At 45.8% G+C, this 20789-nt stretch overlaps 1 protein-coding gene across 15 annotated transcripts in view; it reads right to left on the bottom strand.

The window, feature by feature from the left end:
• PRELID3A (PRELI domain containing 3A) overlaps positions 1-20789 on the bottom strand; it is a 25464-nt gene extending 4675 nt beyond the window's left edge. Inside the window, exons 1-9 of one of the 15 annotated variants that reach the window (XR_011504544.1) lie at positions 20632-20772; positions 14844-15012; positions 13359-13448; positions 11257-11327; positions 11046-11148; positions 9318-9405; positions 8934-9125; positions 7929-8238; positions 5775-6687 (exon numbers count right to left, since the gene is read on the bottom strand). Coding sequence is in view for 13 of the 15 variants with exons in the window: in XM_070513487.1 (XP_070369588.1) it covers positions 8175-8238; positions 8983-9125; positions 10416-10610; positions 11046-11148; positions 11257-11327; positions 13359-13448; positions 14844-15012; positions 20632-20663 (867 nt within the window). In the remaining 2 variants the exon portion in view is untranslated. Of the gene's footprint in view, positions 1-5327; positions 8239-8933; positions 9126-9317; positions 9406-10241; positions 10611-11045; positions 11149-11256; positions 11328-13358; positions 13449-14843; positions 15013-20631 lie in introns of those variants that run through there. The other 14 variants (XR_011504545.1, XM_070513487.1, XM_070513474.1 and 11 more) reach the window with 14 other exon arrangements.

Raw genomic sequence — 20789 nt, 5'->3', positions numbered from 1 at the left:
AGAAGACCTTTTGCCCTTATCTCTGAAATGTCCACAAAACTATAAGGAAAAAAAACAGAAACACAAACTTCAGAAACTACACGGAGGCAGCAGCCTCGCAGCCCACACGTGAAGGTGGAAAGCAGAGGGAGGAGCAGTGATGCAGCGGAGGGCGGTCGGACAGGAGGGACAGGAGCCGTCATAGCCTGGGGACTGTCCAGAGAAAGGGCACGCAGGGGAGGGCAGGGGACAGGCTGGAAGGGGTAATTTCACAGCCTGGGCTCTTAGACCCCTAGGTAAACACAGACACACCCCCGCCTCCTCCAAAAGGCTGAGTCTTATTGGGAGAAACTGAACCAATCTAGAGACAAGGTCTTTGGGGTTCAAGGAAGAAGTCACAGCACACCCGACAGTGAAGCCCAGCCCCAGCAAGCCTCGCGCTCCACCCGGAGCTCTCGCGGGGTTTGGGGCATGTCAGTATGAAGAGACATCTGAGGAAAGCCTGCGATGGGAAGGGACGTGGAGGAGACGCTGACACACAAGAAAGCTTCACTTCGCACTTATTTCTGCAGAGAGAGGAGCTACGACACTACATCTGTGAAGCAAGAACGAGATGTGATAATGAACAGGAAAGACAGAAATTAAAAATACAGTTTGCCAAAATAAAAATTAGTGAAAGGGTTGGAAGATAAAGTCCAGGAAATCTCCCATAAGGGAGAACAAAGAGGAGAGAAAATATAAGAAAATTACAAGATCAATCCAGGAAGCTCAACATATGACTAAGAGGACTTCCAGAAAAAGAGAAGAGAGAATGATGGGGAAATTATCAAAGAAATCACTACCGGAACCAAAGGCACCACCACGTTCCCAAAGCGATTTTTTTCGATGCCTTGCTGCCTGACCTCAGCTTTATGTATGTATACACGCATGTATTTATTCATATTTTTTTCTTTTTTACTGAGGTGAAATTCACATAAGTTAACCATTCTAAAGTATACAATTCAGTGGTATTCAGTACATTCACACTGTTGTGCAAACACCACCTCTATCTAGTTCCAAAACATTTTCATCACCCCCAAAGGAAATCCCATACCCATTCAGTAGATTTCCCCCATTTGCCCCTCCCCCCAGCCCTTGGCAACAACCAAGCTGCTTTCCATTTGTATGGATTTGCCCATTATAGATATTACATATAAACGGAATCATACAGTATGTGGCCTTTGGTGTCTGGCTTCTTTCATTATTCAAACTTAGCATAATGTTTTAGAGATTCATCCACGTTGTAGTATGTATCAGTATTTCATTCCTTTTTATGGCTGAATAATATCCCAGTGTATGGATATACCACATTTGTTTCTCCATTCAGTTGAAGGACATTTGAGTTATTTCCACCTTTTGGCTACTGTAAATAGTGCTGCTATGAACATTCGTGTACAAGTATTTGAGTACTTGTTTTCAATACTTTGGGGTATATAACTAGGAGTGGAGTGACTATACCATTTTACATTACCACCAGCACGAACAAAGGTTTCAATTTCTCCACATCTTTTCCAGTGCTTGTTATTTTCCATATCTTCTTTGGAGAAATGTCTATTCAGATCCTTTGCCCATTTTTAAATTGGGTTCTCTTTTTATTGTTGAGTTGTAAGAGTTCTATATATATTCTGGCTAAGAGACCCTTATCAGATATACAATTTGCAATTTTTCTCCCATTCTCTAGGTTGTCTTTTCACTCTCTTGATAGTGTCCTTTGATGCAAAAAAGCTTTTATTTTGATGAAGTCGAATTTATCTATTTTGTCTTCTGTTGCTCATGCTTTTGTTGTCATATCTAAGAACCCGTTGCCAAATCCAAGGTCATGAATATTTACCCCTATGTTTTCTTCTAAGAATTTTATGGGTTTTGCTCTTATATTTAGGTCTTTGATCCATTTTGAGTTAGTTTTTGTATGTAAGTTAATAGTCGAACTTCATTCTCTTATATGTAGATATTCAGTTGTCCCAGCACCATTTGTTGAAGACACTATTCTTTCTCCCATTAAATTCTTTTGGCACCCTTGTTGAATATCAATTGACCATAGATACACAGGTTTATTTCTGGACTCTCAATTCTATTCCATTGGTCTATATATCTATCTTTATGCCTGTCCCAAATTGTTTTGATTACTATAGCTTTGCAAGAAATTGGGAAATGTGAGCCCTCCAACTTTGTTGTTCTATTTCAATACTGTTTTGGTTATTCAGGGTCCCTTACAATTCCATATGAATGTGAGGATTGGCTTTCCATTTCTGAAAAAAAAGCTGTAGCCATTTTGATAGGGATTAGATTGATCCATAGAACATTTTGGATAGTATTGTCATCTTAACAATATTAAGTCTTTCAATCCATGAACAATGGATGTCTTTCCATTTATTTGTCTTCTTTAATTTCTTTCAATGTTTTGCAATCTTTAGTGTACAAGTCCTTCACCTTCTTGCTTTAACTTATTTCTATGTATTTTATTCTTTTGGATGCAGTTGTAAATTGGGTAGGTTTCTTAATTTTATTTTTAATTTGCTCATGGCTATTGTAAAGAAATACATTGATTTTTTTGTATTGATCTTGTACACTGCAATTTTGCTGAATTCCTTTAGTAGCTTTCTTGTGGATTCTTTGGGATTTTCTACATACCGGATCATGTTGTCTGTGAATAGAGATACTTCTATTACTTCTTCCTTTCCAGTTTGGATGCCTAATATTTCTTTTTCTTATCTAATTGCTCTGGCTAGAACTTCCAGTACTGTGTTGAAGAGCAGTGGTGAAAATGAGCATCTTTCTCTTATTCTTTATCTTGGAGTGAAAGATGTCTGTCTGAGCAGGATGTTAGCTGTGAGTTTTTCATAAATGCCCTTTACTATGTGGAGGACGTTCCCTTCTATTCCTATTCCTAGAATATTTCTAGAATTACTATTTCTATTCCTAGAATAGTGTTTTCATCATGAAAGGGTGTTAAGTTTTGTCAAATGCTTTTTCTGCATCAATTGAGATGATCATGTGGAGGTTTTCCCCTTAGTTCTATTACTAAGGTATATTACAGTGATTGATTTTTGTATGTTGAACCACCCTTGCATTCCTGGGATAAATCCCACTTGGTCATGGTGTATATCCTTTTAATATGCTGTTGGATTCAGCTTGCTAGTATTTTGTTGAGGATTTCTGCATCAGTATTCATAAAGGATATTGGTCTGAAGTGTTATTTTCTGGGAGTGCCTTTGCCTAGCTTTGGTCTCAGGGTAATATAGGTCTTACAGAATGAGTTAGGAAGTATTCCCTCCTCTATTTTTGGGAAGAATTTACAAAGGATTGGTGTTAATTCTTCTTTAATATTTAGACCTTTCTTTGTTGGGAGGTCTTAAATTACTGATTCAATCTCTTTACCTGTTATAGGTCTGTTGAGATTTTCTATTTCCTCTTTAATCAGTTTTGGTAATTTGTGTTTCTAGGAATTTGTCCATCTCACCTAGGTTATCTAATTTGTTGGTATATAATTATTCCTAGTATTCTCTTATATCCTTTTATTTCTATAATGTCTGTAGTAATGCCTCCACTTTTATTTCTGATTTTTTTATTTTGAATCCTTTTTCTTGGTCTTACTAAAAGGTTTTCCAATTTCAATGATCTTTCAGTGAAACAACTTCTAGCTTCAAGAATTCTATTGCCTTTCTATTCTCTATATTGTCTGCTCTCTAATCTTGATCATCTCTTTCCTCCTGCAAGCTATGGGTTTACTTTGTTCTTTTTTTTTTCTAGTCCTTAAATCAGGTAAACGATCTGAGATCTTTCTCTTTTTAAAAAATTTAATTAATTTTTGAGGAAGATTCGCCCTGAGCTAACATCTGTGGCCAATCCTCCTCTTTTTGCTGAGGAAGACTGGCCCTGAGCTAACATCCATACCCATCTTCCTCTACTTTGTAAGTGGGACGCCTGCCACAGCATGGCTTGCCAAGCAGTGCCATGTCTGCACCTGGGATCCAAACCAGCGAACCCCAGGCCATTGAAGCAGAATGTGTGAACTTAATAGCTGCACCACCAAGCTGGCCCCCTTTCTTCTTTTTTTAATGAAGGTCTTTGTAACTATGAATTTCCTTCTGAGCACTGCCCTCATTGCATCTCATAAGTTTTTCATATGTTGTGTTTTCACTTTCATTCATCTCAAAATATAACTTCACTTGTAATTTCTTCTTTGACTCACTGGTTATTAGAAGTATGTTTTTTAAATGCCACATATTTGTGAAACTTCCAGTTTTCCTTATGCTACTGATTTCTAATTTCATTTCACTGTAATCACCAATGATACTTTATATGCTTTCAATCTTCTTAAGTTTATTGAGACTTGTTTTTTGGCCTAACATATGGTCTATCCTGAAGAATATTCCATGTGCTCTGGATAAAAATGTGTATTCTGCTCTTTCTGGAGGAAGTGTTTTCTATATGTCTGTTAGGTCAAGTTAGTTTACAGTGTTGTTCAAGTCCTCATTTTCTTACTGATCTCTGTCTAGATGTCCTATCCATTATTGAATGTGAATTCTTGAAGTCTCCAACTATTATTATAGAATTGTTATTTTTCCCTTCAGTTCTGCTAATGTTTGCTTCATATATTTTCGGGTTCTGTAGTTTGGTATGTATATGGTTGTAACTTTTATCTTCTTGATGAATGGACCCTTTGTCAATATATAATGTCCTTTTTTGTCTCTTATAATAATTTTTTACTTAAAGTCTATTTTTTTCTGATATAAGTATGCCCACCCCAGCTCTCTTTTGCACGGAATATCTTTTTCCATCCTTTCACATTCAACCTATTTGTGTCTTTGGATCTAAAGTGAGTCTTTTCTGGGGCTGGCCCCGTGGCCGAGTGGTTAAGTTCACGCGCTCCGCTGCAGGCGGCCCAGTGTTTCGTTGGTTCGAATCCTGGGCGCGGACATGGCACCACTCATCAAACCATGCTGAGGCAGCGTCCCACATGCCACAACTAGAAGGACCCACAACGAAGAATATACAACTATGTACCGGGGGGGCTTTGGGGAGAAAAAGGAAAAAATAAAATCTTTAAAAAAAAAAATAAAAATAAAGTGAGTCTTTTCTAGGCAACATATATAGTAGTATCATGTTTTTTCATCCACTCTGCCAATCTCTGTCCTTTAATTGATGAATTTTACCTATTTACCTTTAAAGTAATTATTGCTAAGGAAGCACTAGCTTCTTACATTTTGCTATTTGTTTTCTATAAATTTTATGACTTTTTGTTCTTGAATTCTTTCCACACTGCCTTCTGTTGTGTTTGACTGATTTTCTTTTTTTCTAGTATACCATTTTGATTTCCCCTTTGTTTCTTTTTCTGTATAATTTTTTAGTTATTTTCTTACTGGTTACCCTGGTGATTATAATTAACATCTTAAGTTAAAAAAATCTAGTTTGAATTGACACGAATTTAGCTTCAATAGTGTATTAGTCAAGGTTCTCCAGAGAAACAGAACCAATAGAATGTCTGTTTGGAAAAAGAGAGAGAGAGAGATTTATTTTAAGGAATTGGCCTACATGATTATGGAGGCTGGGAAGTCCAAAATCTGCAGGGTAGGTCACTTAAGATTCATTAGGCACTCCCCTAGTTGGTTTAAGTATCTGATTAAAATCCAGAGTTCTACAAAAGTTGAGTTTGTCATTTCTTGCTAGCTTATCGACTGTTTCATTGGAGGGGCTGATTCTTGGAATGTCCACCTCTGCCATTTTCCATGATGTCACTATTTATATATTTTTTTAACTTTTAATTTTGAAATTATTATAGATTCACAGGAAGCTACAAAGATAGCACAGGAATGTCCTGTGTACCTTTCACCCACATCCCCTCAGTAACATCTTACATAATTATAGTACAATATCAAAACCAGGAATTTAACACACATAATGCAGCACAGTGAATTTTAAAAGATAACTTCAAACAAGGCTTAGTCATATAAAATTTCAAAACATCAGGGATAGGGCCCCATGGCTGAGTGGTTAAGTTCACATGCTCCACTTCAGCAGCCCAGGGTTTCACCAGTTCGGATCCTGGGCGCGGACATGGCAACATTCATCAAGACATACTGAGGCGGCATCCCACATGCCACAACTAGAAGGACCCACAACTAAAAATATACAACTATGTACTGGGGGGGAGCTTTGGGGAGAAAAGGGAAAAATAAAATCTTTAAAAAACAAAAATCAGGGATAAAGAGATCCTAAAAGCTTTCAGAGAGAAAAAAGTCACATACAGAGGATCAAGAATTGGAGTGGAAAACAATGGAGCAATGCCTTCAAAATTCTGAGTGAAAGTATTTTTATCTGGAATTATACATCCAGCCAAGATATAAATGAAGCAGGAGAAGAGAAGAGACATTTTCAGATGTGCCAAGTCTTAGAAGCTACTACATATGTGCTTTCCCATCTTGTGATAGGACAGAGAGAGGAAGCAGGGAATCTAGGAGACAAGGGCTCCAGGAGAGGAGAAGGGCCAAGGAAATGCCCAGGAAAGATGACACAGCTGCTCAGCCAGAGGAGAGCCAGTCCTGGCTTCCAGGAAGGGCGGTGCCAGGGAAACCCGAAAGGGGTGTGCTTCCCAAAAGGTCTGACCTTGGACAATGATGTTACTGCAGAGAATGGGTGACGAGTGTGGAAGGACTCAGCCAGAGACTCCTAAAAAATAAAAGTAAATGGATGAAAAGAGTAAGACAATTATTACCTTCAAAGGAAAAAAAAACAGTTATATGAGAAAGAAAATGTAATTACAGTATATTGCTTGGCTGGGTAATAAACAATAGTTATGTATTTTCAAAATTATGGAAACTCCATGTGCTTTTAACCATAAATTACAATATAGCTATACTGGGGAATTGGGGGATGGGAAGAAGAAGTAAGAGAGAGAAAATAATAATCTACCACAAGAGGAAGTCAGCAGATGACATCAAAAATTGTTGAATGAAGAAATAGCAGAATATGCTTATTTATTTAGAAATCTAGCAGTAAATGCCAGAAATAGCCAAAAGATGTGAGTCCCGTGGGAAGGGTGGAAGCGGGCTTTGCAGAACGGATAAGAGGGATTTTTTTTGCCATAAACCTTTTAACTGTATTTTACCTTAAGCTATGTGCATAACACATTCTGTAAATATATAAATGAATTTAATTTCATTTTGGATTAGAAGCACTATTATCAAAGAAAAAGCAAGAGCTAACAAACAGAATACAGTTCTACCCATCCGTTACAGAAGAGGCCTTCGCTCAAGTTTTTATAATTTGAAACATACTGAAAGAGATTTTACATTTTACTTTTGAAAATGGGAAAGTTAAAACTCCCAAGCGGAAGTACCTCAGAGCTAAGAGACGGCTTAAACTCACAAGCACTCGTGCACTGCCTCCTAACACGGCTCTGGGTGAGCGAGCCTTCCTGTGGCCAGGGCTGAATGGTGAGAAGTAACACGGGCCTTCAGCCCTGGGGGTCACTGGGCCCAGGTGGGCAGGACAAGGGGGCTGTGGCCTGAGGGCGGAACACTTTGCTCTGGACGGAGCTGACTGTCTCTGAGCGGAGAGCTCACGGTACTCCAACCGCACGCGTCACTGTGGCTGGCAGACGCCCCTACTCTAGTGCGCAGATCTGCACACAGTGATTGAGGGGAAGAGAAGGATGCGCAGAGACAGCACCTGAGGTGACAGATGGTGGCCAGCTATGTGTGAAGAGACTGGCAGTGAAGACTGCTGATTAAGGGGCACGGAACGGAAACGGATCTGAAAAGAGAGAAGCTGTTTAGTAAGATCCCAAGAGTTGGCAGGACAGATGTGGGAGCTGCAGCTGGGGGAAAACAGACCAGGCACAAGAGCAGCACGAGGACACACCGGCACGGGGTGGGGGTGCTGGGCTGCGGGCGGGGCCGGCTCCCCACCTGCTGGCTCAGCGGCGGGAGGACAGGCAGGGCGTTGCAGCCCTTGCCCTACCACCGAGTCTCTCTCTGCAACGGACGAGCACTCCGCCTGCACCATGGCCGGGCCTCCTGTGCCGTGAGGTCACGACGGAGGAGCCTGGCGGAGGCCGTGAGTGGCAGGCGGAAGATTCCAGCAGATTCCACACCTCTTCCAGACTGGGCCAGTGAACCATATTCAGGACTCACTTCTTTCTTCCTTCCTTCCTTTCATTCATTTTTCTTTCCTTCTCTTTTTTTCTTTCCTCTTTCATTTTTTTGGGGGGCGATGTATCTGATTAAAGATTGAGGCAGTTTAGCTCTGGTTTATGAGGAAACAGAATGTGACAGAGTCCTCAATTCCAAGTGCCACCATCACACACACCACACTGCCCACACACACTGTGCTCCCCAGGCAGGCGGGCTCCCTACATGTGGTCACCTCAGCAGTGCATCCATGGAGGAAGAGAGACCCAGTGGCAGATCATGACCTTGGGTTCACGGTGAAGGTCTCTGGCAAACCTAAGCTTCAATGACTTAAGCAAAGAAGCCTGAACCAGTCGGCTCTCACTGCTGACTGAGGCACCAAGTGCATACACGCATGCTGCAGACAGACGGACCGACCGTGGGAAGCGGGGCCCAGAGCAGCACAGCGTGGAAAGTTAACAGGGTGAGGAATTTCAAGGCAGGAGTACAAGGATTCCCTAAACACAGGACACAGGATACCCTGCCTTTCCTACGCAGCATGAAGGTGACTGCTAACTAAGTGTCAAATCCGTTTCTACTGGTGGCCCAGGAAACCAAGGAATGTTTGTGAAGCTCAAGACGATGCTAGAAATGGCTTTTGCCACTAAAAGCAAACGGCCAGTGGCAGTCGCACGGCTGGCTGGCAGCAAGCAAGGAGGTGAGCCGCGGTCCCCCTCGCTGCCTCGCTGCCGCAAGGGCACAGGGTGTTCTTGATGAGAACGTGTGCAAATATTCAAACCCTACCCAAAATGAAAAAGGCCTCCCGTCAGATCAGCTTTAACACTGTGCGGACCTCCTAGTGAAAGGCTCCTCACGAATGACGCACAGGTTAGAGGACGTGTTCAGGGACCAAGCACTGAGAACAGCTGGCGGAAGCCGAACCGCCTTCATTGGAGACGCGCTGACAAATGTTCGAGTTTCCCTTGACAATAAATCCTGCCATGAAACAGGGAAATGAATTAGGAAGAAGGTGAACCTAGTGATTTTATTCCACTACTAAGATACTAAGGAGCACAGGGCTGGAGACACAAGCAGCTGCCTCTTGTAAACCCCCTCCCAGCACCGCACACCATGCACACAGGGAGCAGGAGCTAAACGCTCCCCCAGGGTAAAGAGCACTGTAGTTACCGCCGTTTGTCACCAGGCGCAGGCGCGGACCCCGTTAGCTCACAGCGCTTTCAGAATGCTCAATTATCCACTCAATAGCAGCCCACCCCTGGAGCAACACAGAAAGATTTCAACATGGCGTGAGAAACTCTGCCTCTCACCGCAGACGGCAAGCTACAGCCTGTCATTGAAAGGGCGGAAGGAAAGCGCTGCTGTTTTCAGGGGGACACAGCAGTAACCGTTCGTGAACTGTCACTGTATGCAGGCTGTTTCTCAAGCTCAGCAAGCAGGGGGTATGCTTGCTGCCTTAAATTCTCGCACCAGCTTGGGCTACCCCGACACCAGCGCCCTCGTCCTTGCCATCACCGCCTGGGCGCAGGAGGATGGGGAAGCGGCAGCCCCCTCACAGCCTCCTCAATGAGCTGTCCCACCCAAATCCCAGGGTGACCTGCCTCTCCAGCTCCTGTCTCCGCCTCAGGCCGCCAGCTGTCCCAGGCATCTCCCCAACCAACTGGGGTGCTGTCAAATGGTAACTATAGCTGGGGGAGGCAGTGACGACCTATGAGGCCTTCAACTCAGCAATTCCTAAGATAAAGTGAAACAAAAGACTTTTATTTGGCCCCACTGAGTTTCCCCTGAGGAGGCTCTGGCCTGAGTATTCCCTTCCTTTTATAGTTTTTTTTCTCAGCAAACATTTCGAGCACCTACCCTAAGACACACACAGGTGAGTAGGGTTCTGTCCCCCTCCAGGAGGCTCACAGTGTGGACACGATGTGTGCAGCTCTGGGCACTGTGGTTCCCCTACCTGAACTGAGCTGAGCTACCACCAGTGTTTCTCAAATCTGGATTTTTCTAAAACATAGGGCAGACTGGCTCTTCTATTAGTGACTAGACTAAATGCGAGCCCTAAGTGGTTCCCACTGAGCCATGACTTACGCATGGTAGGAATGGACATCCAGCTTAGGCAGCACCCCACTGATCCCAAACGTGAAGAATCACTTCTGACCAAAAGCAAACCAGGAGAGAAAGGAGGAGGGGAGGAGAGCTGAGGGGAAGATGCGAGCCTGTGAGGTAAGCTCAGGTAAAAAGCGAAGGTCCTGCTCTGGCGAGTGACATTACCTTGAACTTGTATAACAGCTTCCTTCCACACATCCAAGCTCTTTCCATCAACTCTGCTGGAGAGGAAGGCAACCTGGACTCCATGAGCAGTCTCTGCCTCACTAAGGCTGAGCCCTCTACCCAGGAACCCGGGGAGGACAGCCTCCTGGGATCCATCCTTTTTCCTCTCACCTCCACAAAGCTCACTCCCAAATCCTGCCAGAGGGAGATGCAAAGACGGCAGCTGACGCCAGGGAAACTTCATAGATGGGGAGGTTCAGCCAAAGCCACCTAATGACTATTAAGTACGAAACTACTAAAATTCCCGGATATCCTGCCTGACAATGCTAACACATTCTGAAGTGTGCGATTTGTTTTGTTAACTGAGCCCACCCTATTTTGGCTCTCTGAAGTGGCAGCTGCCTCGGCTGGGTTTATGTTCTGTGTTCACCCCACGCTTTCCCCTCAGATCTGGGCCAGCCTTCCCTGCTGAGGCTTTTGAATGTAACCGTGGAACCTGCTGTGGCATTACGAGCTCAGCTGGAGAAGGAGGGCCCCAGCACTCGGGAGGACTTATGGGACTACACATTTCACCCGCTTAAGCTGGCACTTGGCTAGAGCACACACAAGGCCCGGGACTGAGACCTATACCTTCTTTGCATTGGATGATATTGTGTTAGCCATTAAACTTTCCAGATAGCTGCCGAGGCTGAGCCCCTTCACGGTGATGATGGCTTCTTGTTTGAGCACGGTCCTACAGAAGAACAGAAGGAAAGCGGCTGCAGAGTCCTGAGAGAGGGGAGGCTCCACCCCACCCTAACCTTGGAGTTCAACGTTCCAACGCCAGGATGCTGCCACTTACATTTCAGGGTTCTCCGGGTGGGGTGTGTACACCAACCTCTCGTTCACCGACACCAAGTTTGTGAGCGTGATCTTAAAAAAAGAAACAATGGCTTGAGGTTCTATTTCTCTTGCATTTCTTCCCAGACCATCTGCCCATATTCTTCCATCCCCAAATCAGCACTTACTGGAGCCCGAACAAAAGAAACATTTAGGCCCCGGAGGCACCACCACGTTAGGTCCCAAGGAAACTGTTCCAGCTACTCCTGGAGACTGTCACTGCCTTCTCTCCACACCTTGCCCAAACCTGAGCCAGGCCTGGCCTTCAAGGTACTTTCAAACTGCCAAACCATAAGCAGTTGTAGAAAAGGACAAAATATTCCTGGGTTAGCATCCAGGTAAATCAGCAAGAAGCTTCTTGTCCACTGGTGGCAGACGCTGGCCTTGGGACACACTGTCTGGGGCAGAACTCTCAGTCTATACAGACGGTGCGAGCAAGGCTGTGTCGATCCTGTCTCCTCCAGGGCTGCTTCCTGTCAACCAACTCACCTCTCATGAACATTTTTAATATTTTTCATTAAAACTTATTTAAAAACTGGAGCTCTAGAACAGCACTGTTGCACAGAATTTTCTGTGATAATAGAAATGCCCTATATCTGTGCCATCTATTGTGGAAGCTATTAAACGTGTGCGGCTGGTGAACACCTGAAACGTGGCTCGTGTGACTGAGGAACTGGATCTTTTACTTTATTTAATCCCAATTCATTTAAACTGAAATAGCCACATGTGGCTGCTACAAAGGACAACAGAGCTCTAGGACTTTATCACTGTTTAACCCAATTTACCCTCTTAGCAAAGAGCCAATTCCAATACAGACCACGTTTTTAAAGAGTCTAAGTAGTCAAAAGCAATATAACCGTCCAGCAATGATAAACTTAACGCACTTATGGTTCCTCGTGTGATAATCTCTCACCGACATCCTCCCCCCGCCTCACTGTTACAGCAAAGTGCTTGGCCAAGAAATCCTTTCCTCCTCTCGAGCACACAGTGATGAAAAGAGCCTCATTAGTTACAGTTATTACAAACACAGGGAAATATTTAACAACATTAACAACTAAATTCTGATTAGCTATTACCATTTTGTGTGCAATATTTTTATGCCAGGCACGCTATTTTATAAACCTTATTTCCCTCCATTAATCCTCATAATACTACTATAAGGTTTGTTCTTCATTTTTTTAGACAAGGAACATGAGACTCAGAAAAGGTTAACAACTAACATACGCGAAGTCACCGGCCACTCAGTGGTAACTGCAGGATGCAGGCACCGTCTGTCCCCCTCCAAACCCCAGCCCTTCCCTCTAGACCTCACTGTAGCAGGAACCGTCCCTCTTTACCGACAACTAAGTGGACGAAGGACGAAGTGGAATTTTCCAAGGAAAGGAGAGAGAACAGAATACATCAACTGTCAGGAATGGCCAGTGGGGCGACACCCAGCAGGCTCCCTGTCCCTTTATGCAGAAGCGCAGCCTGGGACGAGGGACGGGGGCCATTGGCAAAGGTCCCAGATGGTATACCAAGGACTGCAGAGATTCAGAACCCAATCTTCCAGCACACAGTGACACAATCCGCAGAGACTTTATCAAATCATGGTCCTAACCCATGTGTTTCCCCCCTACATTCTTTGAGTTTGCATTAGGCCAATGTAGATTGTTTTAATTGAGAGAAATGAGAGAAGAGTGAAGGAGGAAAGTCACTTTTAAAGTTATTCCTAAAAATCATCTTGGCTGTTGGAAGCCAGGAGCGCCGTTATCCTGGGCGAGGGGTACTGGAAAGGAGCACAGGGGGAGCTCCTGGGGGCTGCTTGCACTCTGTCTCCTGAGCTGCCTGCTGGTTAGGAGGTGTGTTCACTTCGTGACAAATCATCATTATGTACATTTTTCTATAAATTTATTACACTGGAATAGAAAGAGAAATAAAATACTCCTAAATAAATTCAGCCTTTCTAGTAAAAATAAAAGATCACTTAGACCAAAGGTGGGCTGGAAATAAAATTAAATGAAGACATTACGCACCATCACCAAGAAATACCAAGGACCTGTCTCATCTTAGGCCATTGCTTACATTGGTGGAACAAAGCTCCATTTTCTTTTCCACTGGATCCACAACAGAATGTTCTTTGATGTATGTCAAAGTCCTACTGGTTCCCAAAATCTGAAAAACAAAGTAAAACTAGCATAGTGACGTGTTAAAATTTTCATTTTGTATTATCGAACACAAAATGCCATTTCATTTACTAATTAATCCACTTATCTAGTCAACAACTGATGCAACTGGGGATGCAGCAATGTACAGCCCTGTCCAGCTCCTCCAGGGCGCTCCTGTTCTAGCATGTGGGACAGACACTAAACAAACAAATGAATGCACAGAGAGCCGAGTGTATGACCGTAATAAATGCTTCGGCAAAAACCAAAACAGGGTGCGGGGCAGTTCAAGGAAGGCCACTGTGCTGGGAGGCAGAGCCAGGGAGGGGCGCCATGCAGAGTTTTGGGGTTAGGTCAACTGAGGCATGTGCCCCTGGGCCAGGGAGAGGCCAGCACCGTGGGAGAGGGAGCAGGTGAGACACTGCCAGGGCAGGCCCACCGGGGCGCTGCAGCCACGTCAGGGCCTCGACTCTGTGTTGAGGGGAAGTCAGAGGTGCGTCTGGGCAGCAAAAAGTCATGCTCAGATTTTTCAATGACCTCCTGCCAGCTCTGTGGAAGAGACTTGTCATGGGCCAATGTCTCCCCAAAATTCCTAAGTTGAAGCCCAACCCCAGCACCTCAGAGTGTGACTGTGTGGAGACAGGGCCTTTCAGGAGGAAATTAAGTTAAAATGGGATTACCAGGGTGGGCCCTAACCCAACCTGCCTGGTGTCCCTATAAGAAGGAGAGATTAGGACACAGAGAGAGACACCAGGCACACGCAAGCATGGAGGGATGACGATGTGAAGACGGTGGCCGTTTGGGGGCCAAGGAGAGGCTGGAACAGATGCTTCCCGCATGGCCCTCAGAGGAAACCACCCCTGCCAACGCCTTCATCTCAGACTTCCAGCCTCTCGAACTGTGAGGAAATAAGTGTCTGTTGTTTGAGGCTCCCGGTCTGTGGTATCTTGTTACGGCAGGCTGGGCACACGGATGCCAGACTGTGGAGTGATGCAGGAGAGAGGACTCTGTGGTGGCCAGGGTGAGAGCTGAGCCCGGGGAGTGGTGCTACACGTCAGATGGGTCAGGATGCATTTTGAAGCCACAGAAATGGGTAATTAAATGAAGTTTACAGATAAACCATCTCTTGGGCTTCCCAGAGTTCCCAAGTGTGTGCTTTAAGGGAAGGTTATCATTTCTTGCAAATGGGTGCCAGCCAGGTTGAAGCAGGGGTACCAGGGCAATGAGGGGTACCAGCAGGGGCTATGAGGGTATAGTGGGGGCCATGTGGGTACCATCAGGAGAGATGAGGGTACCATGAGGGGTGATGCGGGTGTAGCCGGGGCCATGCGGGCACCAGCAGGGGCGAGGCGGGTATAGCTGGGGCCATGTGGGTACCAGCAGGGGCAAGCACTTGTGGGCTCACCGCTTTCACAAGGCTGGGCAGCCCCCACTCGGTACTGAGCAGGCGGTGACTGTGAAGCCGGCCACGGCCATCCACACTGCGCTCCAGCACATCGACTCCCACGACACCAGGGTTCATCGGATTCGGGTACTTCCTCATAGCAGCCTTGATGACCGTGTCCCATGGGTGGCTGGTGGGAAAAATACAATCAGCCAGCATAAACAGGCGATGCCTACGATTTGTAAAGAGTGCCAGAGTAGTACGGGGGAGCCAGTGATGCTGTGTCCCACAGAGTGAAATGAAAATCAATGTTAATCCTGTTACTGAAAGGTTTTTCTTTTGGTTTTAATTAAAGGTATATTCAAACAAAATTTATCTGAGGAGTCCGAGGCAATCATAAGGCTGTGCCGGCGGCAGGCCTGACAGAGGGGTTTGGGGCCCAGACACATCTGCTTTCCTAGCCCAGGCGCCTGCGCTCAGAGGCCTCCTCCACCGCCTCGGACCTCGGCTGAGGCACTTTCCACCCTGGTTATACAGGGTGGTCTTCTCAATGAAATAATCTGTGAGCTTCGCAAGTCAACTTTCTAAAAGTTGTTCCCATAAAAATCATTACTTTAAGCAGAGTAGGTAGGCTTTCTAAAATTACTTAAAACTATCTAAAAGTTGAGAAATATTTGTATTAAGCATATCTCAAACAATGTTTCTTTTATATAGAAACCTCCCATCTTTTTAGCTGATGATTTAAATTAAATACAACCTCCTTAAAATACTCACATAAGAAATAATTCGACACACAAGTTAATATAGACGTCAACAATGGAGGAAAAGGGTAAACGCAATAATATTTTTTAAATAACAAGATTTAAGTACTGCAAGTCAGTATCACACTCTTCTTGCTTAAAGAAAATAGCCCGGCACTCATTCGATTGGCAAAAACTGAAAAGTCGGGCAGTATTAAGCGCTGGAGAGGACGTGGGAAAACAGGAAGACATCAACTGGTGGTGGACACAGAAACCGGCACAGCGCCCGAGAGAGCAGTTTACCTAGAGAATCGACAAGGCGCGACCAGCGTGTCAGTCAGGGTTGTCAGCTGCCTGGGTTAGGCAGACAAGGAATTCACTGAAGTTTATCCTCAGGAGGAGTGGTCCCCCCCACAGCTCACAGTGACCACAGTGGAGCGTGAGCCCGTCCCCAGGGTGGGAGGCCTCTGTGCGCACCGCAGGGCAGGAGGCCAGGAGCACAGCGCCGAGACGTGAGGATTCATTCCGGTTCCCACACTGGAGATCGGAAAGGAATAACGAAGGCAGCTCTCCCGAAGGCGAAGATGTCAGAACGACGAAATGAGATGAAATTACATGCTGCCTGGGATTTGCCTAAAATAATCTATGGGAAGGAGCAGCGGGTGGGGACACATGAAGCCAGACTGCAAGAGGGCCACTGTCAACCTGGGAGATGGCGCTGGGTGCTCATTATTCTAGTCTCTCTACTTTTACATATTTTAAAAATGTGCGTAGTAAGTTTAAAAAAAAAAAAAAGCATGCAAGGAGGCAGCCACAGACAAGGCAAAGTGCTCCCGCACCTCAAAGCAGCTCCAGGCCCAGCGCAGCGCTTCTCAATGTGTGGTCCGCACACGCGGGGGCTCCCGGGCCCTTTTAGGAGGGCTGCGAAGCCAAAACTGCTGCAGGCCGCTAGAAGACACGATGCGCCGTTTTCACCGTGTTGACATTCACACTGATGCTGCAAAAGCCGCGAGGAGGAAACTTCTAGCCTCGCCCCACCCGTGGTCACCGCTCCCCACCGTGCACTCAAAACGGTGCCTGTGTCTCTTAAAACTATCGTTACTGCAACTGTCAAACTACACCTAGATCCCGAGGGCTCTTCTGTTACTATTCGCAGCGAGGGACCGGGAAGAACGTGGGAAGCGCTTCTGCGGGGCCTGGAGGTCCCTGGCGCTCGGGGAGGCGCTGCGCTGGGCAGCGGTTGGGGCGGCAAGGCCACCCAGCGGGTTCTTTCCCCGCCCGTGTCCACTACTTGAAACAACAACTGATGGACAAACTTTGGTTACTCAGACTTGGGTATTTGGCAGACATTTTCTCAAAACTTCATGAAGTGAGCCTATCACTTCAAGGAAAACAACTGATAGTATCGGCTGCCAAAGATAAAATTTGAGCTTTTAAGGGAAAATCAGAATTTTAAAAAGCTTGGATCTGCTACCATGAGCCTGATGAGTGCCCCATACTGGAACCTGGTGACCCCATATATTCCAAATGACCACTGCAAGATGTCACAAAACCAGACACGGCTAAAACACTCATTGCAAGCACATGACAGGCCAAGGGCTGCGGCATTACGGGCTTCAGATTTTACATGACAACTAGTTTGAGGAACTATCACTTGTTTTGTTGTAATAGTAGCAGAGAATTGCCGCAATTATTTTAAAAGCGTACTAAAATAGTTCTGCCTTTTCCACCTGCGTTTTCTTCACATACTGTGTGAGGCTGGCTCTTACTCCGGTACTTCAACCAAAACAACAGAGTGCAAGCCCTGCATGCAGAAGCAGACAGGAGCATCAGACTGGCTCCTGTTAGGCCAGACACTGTAGAACTCAGCAAAAAAAATACAACAGTGCCATTCTTCTTACTAATTCCGGGGGCTTGGGAAAATATAGATTTTCTTAATAAATTTTAATGTAATGGGTTTATTATTAACTTTAATGGATATTTTAAAATTTATCAGTTTTAATTTCTCATATAGTAAATACTGGGGTCCACAATATTTTCTAAGAGTGTAAAGAGGTCCTGAGGCTGAAGAGTTTGAGAACTACTGACCTAAGTGGGCCTTTGATTAAGTGGACCAGAAATATATACGGGGTAGTCACTGTGGTGTGATTTGTAATGAAGGGGGAAACAATGTTCCTTTAATAAAAGAAAAGGTAAATTGTGACATATTCATTCAATGGAATGTTATATAGCTGTGATATATATGCATACGTATGTGGACACATATATACATGTGTATCTATACATACATACATATATATCTACGCAGATCTCAAAAACACTGTTGAGAAGAGAGGGAAACTTTCAAAAGATCTGTACAAGATAATGCCATTGATTTCTATTTTAGAACAGCAAACACTACATATTGTTTATGGATAAACACATACATCAACGCTGTCAAACAGACCTTTGGAACATACATCTTCAGAAGGATCCCCACCAAATTCATGATCCTGTCAGCCTATGGGGAGGGAGCAGGAGGGAACAGCACTGAGGAGGAGAGAACAGGCATTTCAACTCTTAACTGTACTGTTCAATTTTTCCTATTTTAAAAACAGGTGTGTGTTTGGGGGAGAGGGGCAGCTCTTTTCCCTGCCCCAGCCAGATAGCAAGCCTGCGAACCCTACTTCCCTGAGAGGGACATCGCCCACTAGAGACCTTTCCTGGGAGCTGCTGGAATCCAAGGAGTGTGGCCTCGACTCCCTGCCAGAAATCGACCTTCCTGGCTCTGTTACAGAAGATTTTGTAATAGGTCTGAAACCTTAGTCAATGCTGTGAGGAGGAAACCAATAAACCTGCTCATTTTTAAACACCCTTTTCAGTATTTTTGTATTTGAGCCCTCTATTTTTCGCTACTATTTAAACTATTTTAAACCCTGTCTAGGTAACGCACACTAATTCAGATGGCCCTCCCAAAGGGCTCTCCACTTCTGTAGGAGTGTTTACACTGCTCTCCGCTGTGCCTGGTCTCCAGTCCCTGGGGTTTCTTTGGGATGTGGGCACAGGAAGAAAACTTGTGAAGACCAAAAGTTTTTGTGCCTAATTACTTCTTCCCTTTCGAGAGTAAATTTATTAATTTCCAATCAAATATTCACCTGACAATAGAACAAACATAAAAAGAAAACAAGGACTGTATAGAAAGAAAAAGAAAGGTCTAGAACCCTCAAAGGAAAAGAACAAAACAAAACAGGGATTTCAATGGACTAAGCAAAGGGAAAACTCCACAATAAGCGCAGCCAGAAAGCCAGCTTTCAATTCTGTCCTGTCCTACGGATGCTGGGCCAGCACACAGTATTACGTCCTTCTCAGCCCGCCAGCCACAGGGGCTACTGCGCATCAGCCTCAGCCAGCTGCAGTCCACATCTGTCAATTTGCATTACCACCCTTTGCTTTTAAGTTCAAAAATCAATGACAGGATCAGCGCCTAGTCCACAGCAGCCTGGGGGTGGACTGAACTCCTTTGACAGGTAGTGCCCTCATTCTGGAAGAGCATCTGGGCTCCAGGAGATTCCTCAGCCCTTCACTGAGCACCTGCCATGTGCCAGGAATACAAAGTGAGTGAGGGAAGGAATGAAGTATGGACACAGGCTATCACGTGGGTGAACCTCAAAAAAAGTACGCTAAGTGAAAGAAGCCCAGCACAGAAGACTACACATTGTATGATTACATTTATATGAAATGTCCAGAAAAGGCAAATCTACAGAAACAAAAAAAGACTAGCACTTGCCTGGGACTGGGGATGGGAGTGGAGAGTGGCTGCAAATGGGCATGACACAGTGACACTGTGAATTCACTCCCGCTTGTCAACCATCATTTCACGAACTTCCAGGGCAGTGCTTCTCAACAGTTCCACGAGGAAAATGAGCCTGGGCGTCTACTATATGCAATGACTTAACTTCTTCCCTCTGTATCTAGACAGTGCCAGTCACATCCCATCCTTGGGAGAACTGGGAAGAACCTGGAGTCACTCTCTCTGGGGCTTTCACTGGGTCTCTCAAAGAGGCCCAGCTGAGAAAGGCTGCAGGCTGCACAAAAATCAACACTAACATTGGATCCCATGGAGTCTAAAGATTTCATTCAAAACAATTTCAGAGGTTTTCAATCACTTGACAAATTTTTATTATAATTTTACATTAAAAGGCCAAAGAATAATTCCATTTTAAGGCACTATTTTTGTTTTTTTACCAAAAACGAAATGCTTCTCTAAGTGAGGTCAGGGACTCTAAAAATCTTTGTTCCTTTAAAAAATATTAAAGAATGATTTCAGTGTCACAGAGTAGTGACTTAAAATGAAGACATCACCTATGTCACGAGGGTACTTTTAAAGAGTTCGCTGTTTTCCACGCTAGCTTGAAGGCAGTCCATGCCCACAATGCACTCAGGGCGAAGGCCCCCCCAAATGCCTTCTCCACATTTGGCTTCCTCCTGAGCTCATGGGCCGCTGTGGACCCTTCATTCATAAAGCATGCTTAACGTCTGCGATCGGCTGCCCTGCATAATTTCAGCAAAAGACCGGCCAGCTCTCTAGGCCTGCGCTCTAAGACCCCGCGCCCCCCGACCCAATTGAGAGCAGTGTAGGCGAGACCAGGCCTGCTCCTAGGTGGGCTGAGGAGTGTGCAGTCACCCTGCTGGGTTCCCTCCCCGCCGCGTCCACTCGGCCTCCATGCACTCCAGGGGCGCCCGCCAACGGCCCCACACGAGCCGCTGTGATCCATCCCGAGACTCGGCCCTCCGCCGGCCCCAAGACGAAAGGCCGCCCCCGCCTCGCCCCCCTGCCCCCGCGGCGGCGCCTCCGCCAGGCAGCACTGCGCGGCTCCGCGCTCTCCACCTAACGACGCCTTGGAAGGACAGAGGGCCTGCCCCTCTTTTTAGGATGCCGAGGCCGCGGTCTGGGCTCGGCCAACGCCGGGTTGGGCGGGCTCTGTGAGTGTCGGCTCTGCGGTCTGGCTTTTCCCAGGCGGCCCCCAGCGGCTCGGGGACAGGAGCCGGCGCGGGTCCGGCCCCCACAGCAGCCCGCAGCCCGGCCTCACCCGAACACGTGCTCCGAGCTCCAGATCTTCATCGCCGCCAGCCGCCCGCCGCAGGGCGCGGGCTCCGCGCTCCAGGCTGCTCCACTCCCCGGGCTCGGCTCCCCGTGCGGCGGGGGCGGGGCGCTCGCGGGCACCGCCCGCCTTCCCGTCACGTGACC

The sequence above is a fragment of the Equus asinus genome, chromosome 7, assembly GCF_041296235.1.
Source record: "Equus asinus isolate D_3611 breed Donkey chromosome 7, EquAss-T2T_v2, whole genome shotgun sequence".
Classification (NCBI taxonomy): Eukaryota; Metazoa; Chordata; class Mammalia; order Perissodactyla; family Equidae; genus Equus; species Equus asinus.
This window is presented reverse-complemented; position numbering and strand designations above follow the sequence as displayed.